This window comes from Amphiura filiformis, chromosome 11 (assembly GCF_039555335.1).
Source record: "Amphiura filiformis chromosome 11, Afil_fr2py, whole genome shotgun sequence".
NCBI classification, from domain to species: domain Eukaryota; kingdom Metazoa; phylum Echinodermata; class Ophiuroidea; order Amphilepidida; family Amphiuridae; genus Amphiura; species Amphiura filiformis.
In genome coordinates this window covers 67,839,871-67,848,655 of record NC_092638.1, presented here as the reverse complement: position 1 = coordinate 67,848,655, position 8,785 = coordinate 67,839,871, and the positions used below count along the sequence as shown (strand labels likewise).

Sequence of the window (8,785 nt, the reverse complement as noted above, 5' to 3'; positions counted from 1 at the left end):
TCCATTTAATTCAACTTTTACACGTTATTTGTTGCTTTACACAAATGTTTGATGTCTTATCTGTGGTCAGGGTACATGAATGATGCAATATACGACCCGTGTCTTCCATTTCTGGAGCTATTTTGATAAAAAGCGTTTGCGGCTAAAATTTCAACATTGTGTTACGTAACCCGTGTTCACCAACCCGTATAAATTTTCTGTCGAACAAAAGAGGTCACGAAGTTGCTGTCGTACTGTATAGACTGCCTACACAGCCAGTTTGTGTCAGTCGGTCTGACACTCGTCGATCCTGTATGTTTGTGATAGCCACATACAGTCTGGCCCGAGACTACCTCCATGAGGGTCTATGATGCTGCGCTATTTTAAAATCTTGAATTTTGGTCACTTTTTCAGCTCAAGACGCAAGCTACTCTCTCAAGACGCAAACTAACGACTATCATATCTTTTAAAAATATATATTCAAGTGCAAGGAATTTGAACCACATTTGAACCACATATAATACGAAATCATTTACGGGAGATATTCATCATTTTCCACCCCGGTATCCAATGATTTATCGTCTGAATCAGAATATCAATATCACATAATTTCACATAAATGAAAATTGCCCCGCTGCATACACATGTATGTATATATGTTGGTGAATCTGAAGGCACGCTAAGCACCAGGCTGACGGAACATAAACGCAAGAGCAATGCCTCCACGCCAGTCGCTCAATACGCTCAAGCCGCGTAACACACCATCGCCTGGAAGGATGTTAAAGTGCTTGATCAGGACTCCAACTGGTTTAACCGCATGGTGTAAGGGAAGCCATTAACATCAGACGCCACCCCAGTTTACGATAACCTTTAAAATTAGCAGATAGGCGAGATCTGCTTGTTCTCTGTTGACAAGGGGCAGTCTTGAGGGAACAGCTCTTTTCAGAGCTATCAGTAGGCAAGGGGTGGCCTACATGCATGTCTCATTCTTAGGTACTGTACTTTGTCCTGAAGAAGTCAGAGCTACTCCTGACGAAAGCTTGACAGTAGGCCTACATGGATCGAATCCATGGGTTCCTACAGTCGGAGGGCCGATGACACACATTCGATGGGTGTAGCTTGACAGTTCTAAACTTGTCCGACGGCGAACCCGCTAAAAACCCACTAATTGTGTACATGTGTCTTTATAACTGCCCTCCGGCTTCCGAGAGTAGCTTCTATACAAAATAAGCTTTAAAAGATACTTATACTCTGCGCTCAGTGAGCAATTGGTTAAAAATCAATCATTGGCTAAAAACCAGTCGCTATTAGCTCAGTGATGTAATTAATTCACCTATATGAGTTTTATGAGTATCCTAAACTAAAATAAATCAATTAGTCGTCTACAAGTGCTGAAGTGACGACTGAAAATCATAGCGCTCGGACTCATGAAAATTTTCTCCAACGACTTTGGTTGTGTTGTGCGACATAGCGCAGCTAACAATCAGCACCTGTGTACTACTGTATGTCCAGCGCCAAAAATCACACTCTTAGGTTCTACAAATATGGGTTCAAACAGTTCAAGTCAATAACAAACACAGCCAAAAGATCAGTTTGAATACGCCTGCACTGTGCCCCGCACTGTGCTGTCTCAGATCACCAGAATCTGTGGGAAAAGTCCCACACTTTCAGTTTCTCAGTCATCAACCTAGAAACAAATGAGGGCAGCAGTCTATGTAGTCACTTGGGTATGACGTAACATCAGTCTACATGTAACTTTATTAAAATACAGTATTGTGTTTTTTTTGTTTTTTTACATAGGGACATCATAAGAATTTAGCATCAGCATCCGTAGTTGCACTTGTTGAAGATGAAGCACACATTTTTCCTGACATTGTTATAGCAACATCAGACTTGTCAACCAATGAGAGAACTGAATACATTAATTCACCAGCAGATGATGGAAGTGATTTTAGAACTAACAAAATTTTGTCAAATTATGTTGCCAAAGCTGTATTGAGGACACCCATACATTCTGCAAGAACTCAAGGTGGAGAGAAAATATTTGTAAATAATGTACCAGGAGGAGGAAGTCTAGACGACAGTATCACAATTACTCAACAGGATAAACTGTATCTTCAAATAGACTCTCGTGAGTCAACTACCAATGAGAGGACTGCTTACATTGACTCTCCTGAGTTGTCAACCAATGAGAGAACTTCTTACATTGATACTCTTTCCAATTCTGAGAAATTGGATGAAACAAATAATGTATTATTATTACTAATATCAGCAAAAACAAAAATTCCTTCCCATTTTGAGCAAAACAATGCAGTTATTAATCCACTTTTTTCACATTTTCGTAAGCACCAAACATTTTCAGGGATGGTTGATTTATCAGAAAAAAGTACTTTGAGTCTTTCAAATAATTTTCTCCAGGATGATACAAGTAATAATTTTGTTAAATTTGAAGAAATTTTTAGTCAAAATCCCAAGACTGATATCAGTATGCTGCCGTCCTCCAAATTATCCGAGCCGAAAGAACCAATATTAGTCAAATCAAGCGGAACAAGAGAGATTATGCCAAAACTTGATGCTAAAATTAGCACAAAGGTTGATTACAAAGATGATAGAAACAAGTGGTTGAGAAAACGACGGCTGGCAGGGCCCCCTCCAGTGCAGAAACCTAAGAAACCGGTAGTACATGTATCTACAAAAGTGCCACCAACGTCGATATCTGCAAAAATCAATATTAATAGTATTTTGAATAAACATAAGGGTGCTCATAAAGATGTGTCTACTACAAGAGCAAGCAGTACTGCGGACATAGAAACGACCTCTATAACAGGATCAGAGGTAGAAATAGTTGAGGACAGAGAAGCGGACAGAAAGTGCACCCTGGCAAATGGTTGCTTAGCAACAAGGACACGACCGTTATCCTCTGATGCGTACTGGGCAGCAGGGAGTTTGCTATCAGTATTATTGATACTCACTATAGCAGTGTTGTACACAGGTCTGTTAAGGAGACGTAATGATTTTGATACATTTTCTGATGATAACCAAGATGACGGAGTGGAGATGGAGACTATGAATTCATCACTGAATATTCAAAGTAAGTTGCCATGGATACTGTTTTAGATGCAAATATTTGTGAGGTGTTTTATAATGCTTTTCACTTCTAATTTCTTTAAAATTAAAAAACCTGCAAAGTAATTTTTGACACTAGGCTTTAAATTAAACTGCAAATAAAAAACACTGCAAACTTTTTCAAAACATCAATAACATTGCTATACATGACAGGAGAAAAATGGGCTATTTTAGTTGAAATCCATACAATCTCTAATACATTACCATAATCGGAGCTATTGCCGAATAGGGTGCAACTCTACTAATCTTATTACAAGACTGCCCTACCTAAACCCTAACCCTAAACTCCGTAAACGAGGACTGGACTCAAGTCTAGCAAGTTGCACCCTATTCGGTAATTGTACCCCATAATCTTCTACACAGGAAGTTCAATTGGGATTTGAAATCTAAATGTCCCATGTGAGAGCAGGGTCTTAGGCAGGACTCAAAGGTTTGGGTGTGTAAATTTAAAAAAATGGGTGTGTAAATTAAAGATTTGTGTATAAAGTATAGGCCATGTGGGCAAAAACTGGGTGTGTATTTACAAATTTGGGTGTGTAAAACACTCCCTACACAGCTGGATGCCTAAGCCCTTGTGTGAGAGATTTAAAGGTCATATATTTTATAGGGGTGTAGGGATTTCAAGTGGAATAGCCCAATTAGGGGTGGCAACCCTTATGGAGCAGATTGCCAGGCTTAAGTACCTGTTGTGTCAAGTACTTGCTCAAAGAAATTAATTGCACTTGCTGAGGCAAAATCACACTCATACAGCTCACCCCACCTTCATCTCCACACACATTTACATACACCCCCACCCAAACTATCAGCCCGCCACAAACACCCCCCACACATACCACAGAGGCACTTTAAATGAATAGGCACTAATAACATTTTAAAACAAAATAGTACACATAAATTGGACCAGCCAGGATATATCTTGTTTACTGGGGGAGGGGGGATAACCTTTTAGAAAAGTCGCCTGTTGAAGCCATTTTCAAATTATTTTCAAGTCTGATATTTTGTAAGACATTTACACAAATCCCAAATGGTAACAGACAATTTGTCATGTTTGTAGGTCAACAGAGTAAATTCTCATAACCCCCCCCCCCCACCCAGATTAATATAAACAGCCAAAATAGCAAACTTGCGGGGGTTCTTTCAATGTATTTAAATTTCAGCATTTTGGGTATAGAATAACAAAATTAAAATTTGAAGGAAATCATATGGCTTTTTAATGCATACACAACCAAGATGGGCTATTCCGGTTGAAATCCATACACACGCTATGTATGACCTCAATTAATCTTCCACACAGGAGAAGCCCATTTGTGCTTTATATTCAATTACATGTAATTCAAACGATTTCTTGTATTCTCATTCTTATCACAGATATATTGAAGAAGATCCCGCCCCACCTGTCTCATATGAGTCGTAGTATCAAGCACCCAAGACGTCACTTCCAAGGAAACAAGTATAGAAGGCTTCCTGATTTAACAGAGCATGATAGCGATAGCTTTATGGAAGATGAAGAAGAAAACCAGAGATATGTGTAATCAGTAAGCAATAAGTAAAGTAAATTTATGAAGACATTTCTAGAGATTTAATTTAATAGTAATTAGGCCAAATAAATAGTCTGTCTCAAAGCTTGCTTTCTTACAGTGTCCCTGATTGGTTATTACATGATATAACTATCTGAGTAAAAACCAATCAAAATAGAGCTTTTAGACATGTTAAAAATTAAATTGGCCAATTTTGTTCAAGGCAAATGCACACTGTGAAACAAGCAGTTTTGAGACATGCTATTTTTTTGCTTCATGTACAAGACGATCTATAAACTTAACCATAGACAATCTAATGTAAATTTTTTAATTCTTCAGAGTTTCTTTGTTGATTTTTATACGAGCATGAATGCATAAACAATCACGCTAATTAGCTGATCAACAAAACCAGGCTTGCAGTGCTCTTAACTTTTTTGTCATAGCTTGACCAATAAATATGGACTCAATCAATCCAATTTTATATTGGACTTGATCCTTCAAGCAGACTATATTGGCTGACTTTCTGAGGCAAGGATGTTGCCATGGTGGCTTTGCAGCTCTCTGAGGCAAGGATGTTGGCCTTGTGGCTTTGTAGCTCTACATGTACTTCCACCAGCTGCGGAGGTACTTCTGGAAGGACTAGTCGGACTCTTTCTCTCCCTGCTTACATACTCTCATCTGTAAATTGATTCAAAATAATTATGTAAATATACCTCGTCTTTCATCAGAGAAAAACAACTAAGAATTTCACACTAAAAACAAAAACAAAAAAGAGAACAAACATTTAACTTTTTAAAAAAAATGTGCTTTTCTAAATTTGTAGTTGTATTCCATTTCCTGCCAAGCTGATCTGAAAGTAGATTTGATAATTTGATAAAAATATCTTGTTGAATATCGTAGCATCGATTGTGTCATTCAAATTCAATACTAATTACCCCCTTCATGCTCACAAAATATTATTAGTTATTGTGTGAAGCGGAGGTGTGGTATGAGAAATTATTGTGTGCAAATTGTCATACTGGGTGAAGCCGAGTATGACACTAGCGCACAATATTTTCCATTACCATACATACCAACGCTGTACCTCATTGCAAATTTATCATACCACTAAGTGATTCTAAATATTGAAATAATTGAGTTTTTAAGCATTCAATTGTTTAAAAAAAGACAAAAACATATTACACAAAATCTGTTGAATCGCCTTTATATATGTATCTCGCTGTATATGCATATCATGCTTACGCAATACGCTCTCACTGACTAGATAGATATCAAACGTAAGTATGCACTTGCTGACTAGATATGAAAATATATCCGGTTAGCGGTGTTCTTTGATGTTTCCCTTAGTGATATGATAAGTACTCCCTTCCCTGAATTAACTAAAAGTGAAAATCATCACTTTCAATCCCCTGGTATAGTATTTTGTATGTGAGTAATGATTTATTTCAATCATCCGATGCTCTGACAATCTGTAGTTTGATAATAAAAACAAAAACAAAAAAGCAAAAAAAAAAAAATGAAACCCAAACATTATTATACAATCTATATTATACATAACTTATGTACAAGATGAGATACCTTTGGTATCTACACTGTAGCTGTTTAAAGTTCCTTGTTGACCGGGAGAAACTTGTCTCTCGTAAATAATTTTTCTAAGGCGACAAAGAAACCAGAAAACCAGGGCCTGACTGCTTTGATTTTTGAGGACATCTAATTTAGCCTCTTCCAGAAAGAAATTCACAAAATAATGTTTAGAATCCTGACAAACCGACCCAGCGACCCTACTTGGCAAGTTTGCTTGCCCGTAGGACTGTTTTTTTGTTGTTGCCTAAGAACAAAACGTACTATTAATTATAATACTTGAGATTTATGTATGTTGGTCTATTCCAGTTGAAATTCATACACCCCCTTTTGGAAGACATGACCTTAATCGTCCATACTCCCTTTATGGAAGATTAAGGTCACGTCTGCCAAAGGCAGTGTATGGATTTCAACTGGAATATACCTATTGCCATTTACCGGTACTAAATAATTCCATATTTATATAATGTCCTGTATAATAATTGCCATATTTTATGATGTGTGTGTGTACTGTATCAGCTGATTTTAAAACTCAGGCCTGTATGCAGGATTTATGTTGGGGGTGTGGGACTTCCCAAAAGTTACAACCCTTTTCCCCTGCATATAATTTGCAGATTTTTTCTAAATTAAGTGAACTTAACCCCCCTCCCTATGAAAAATTGTGCAATTTTGAATGCCTTATCACTACTTTTTGTCAATTTGTTCTCCCACTTTTGGACCTTTTTATGGAAACAAATAGCAAAAAGTGGACATAGGGGGTGCTACTGCTGCTGCACTGCACTGGTAAAAAAGGCATGTGTACAAGTGTGCTAATTAGTGTTGATATTTTATTCTTTTGTACAGTAAAAACCTTTTTCCAGATTTTCAAGATAAAGGTCAGCCAGGTGAGAACAAGCAAACATTTTTTTGGAGGGGGGGGGGGCTAAAAGATTGTATTGAAATTGAAATACTTGTCTGATGGCAAACCCGCTAAAATATCAGTCAAAGCTGACTTTTTGGGTTGGAATCATATTTCACACTTGTGTTTCAGAAAGGGAGGAGGTCAGCCTCCTAACGAACATACTTCCTGTATAGGAAGGATGGCATCTTGTTTGCTTCCCACATTATAAAGTATTACATACATGTATGTAAATGTGAAAAAAATGACATGTGTGGGAAAAATGTGGGATTGATCGACAGATCTCAGATTCAGAATGTCTCTTTAAGCTACAAATGTATTGGGCTATACCATTTAAATTCCACATTCCACAAAGGGAGTATGAATTTCAAATGGAATTAGCACATTAATGGACTTATATGAAACTCATCCTCCCTCTGTGGAAGATTGAATTTCTCTCAGATGTATATGAATTTCAAACAGAGCTGCCTAATGTGTTCATTCCATTTTATACCCCTTGGAATATATTTCCAAAATCTTCCACAGGGGGAGTGTGGAATTTTAATAGAATAGCACATTGTGATGTAGCTTGTGTTACATGTCCTTCATATTTTAATGTACTTTTGTGTTATATTTTTATACTATTGATTGTGAAAACCATCTGGTTCAGTAACGGAAATTACAACAGTTGGTTGTAAATTAGTAATTACATCAATTGTGGAGTAATCTGCAAATCTGATCCTGATATTATGTATTATTTGTAGATGAGTGGCTGTATGTGTGTAAGTGGGGAGAGTAGGGGATTTTCTCCCCAATTGTTCACTTGATTGTTGGGAGTGGCCTTCTTTTCCTTGTTGTTTATCTTCAAATCTGTTTCTCACTTCTCTCTCCATAGGCCAGCATGCTTATATCTAGACTTTTTAGCCTGGCTTGAGCATTTTGTTTGAGCCTGGTCCCATCAGGACCCAAGTGTGTCTCCACATGGAGCAACCGTTTAAACAAACAAACTTCGGGTTTTGCCCCCCTCCCCCCCCCCCACACACACTTTCTCCCAGTCAAAATTAGAAATCTTCTAAAGGGGTGTGTCTTTTCATATTCTTCTATTTCCAAATGAGTTAGTTGTATTGCTCCAGTGGTTTTGATATGATAAGACAAAACATGCACAATGCCCCATAGGATACGTGGTAATTATCACAGTTCACATTTTATTTTCACATCATTTACGCAGGCATTACATTTTACTAGGGTATTGACCGGGGTAATGAAAAAAATATGAGCTTCATGTGCCAAAATCTCAGTATTAATGAAGAAAAATGGGGGCTGATGAGGTTGACTATCAGGTCACATCTCTTTAAATTGTTATGTTGTCCCTTATTTTGCTGCTCCCACCCCCATGGTGCTGCCCTCGGAATCAGGAAGCTGATGTGTGCTGCAAACATTTGTCATTTTTATGGGAACTTTCCCCAAATATAGAAATACATGAGAAATTGTAGAAATATTATCTTTATGAGACATTTATAGTTTACTATTTTCAGGAAATTAAGCAAGGGGAAAGTGACAGCTTTTAAATATATTTATAATTTTACTTCATTGTTTTGTGTTTTTGCGTGTCAAGATTTATTGTAAACTCTGCTTCCAAAAATTGTCAAATCAGTTAATAATTGTTTTGAGTAATCAATATTTATAGGAAAAGTTTATGATTTTA

The 8,785-nt window shown here is 37.2% G+C and overlaps 1 protein-coding gene across 1 annotated transcript; it reads left to right on the top strand.

Annotated features, from left to right (window-relative positions):
* The first annotated feature begins 2,345 nt into the window (after positions 1-2,345).
* On the top strand, positions 2,346-6,409 carry LOC140165181 (uncharacterized). The gene is made up of 2 exons (XM_072188624.1): positions 2,346-3,070; positions 4,474-6,409. The coding sequence occupies exons 1-2, from the start codon at positions 2,467-2,469 to the stop codon at positions 4,635-4,637; spliced, it is 768 nt and encodes a 255-aa protein (XP_072044725.1). The 5' UTR covers positions 2,346-2,466; the 3' UTR covers positions 4,638-6,409.
* The last annotated feature ends 2,376 nt before the right edge of the window (positions 6,410-8,785 follow it).

Coding starts and splice junctions, on each gene's coding strand:
- LOC140165181 (XM_072188624.1), top strand. CDS start 2,467: ATGCTGCCGTCCTCCAAATTATCCGAGCCGAAAGAACCAATATTAGTC. Junction 3,071..4,473: donor TTCATCACTGAATATTCAAA/GTAAGTTGCCAT, acceptor TTCTTATCACAG/ATATATTGAAGAAGATCCCG.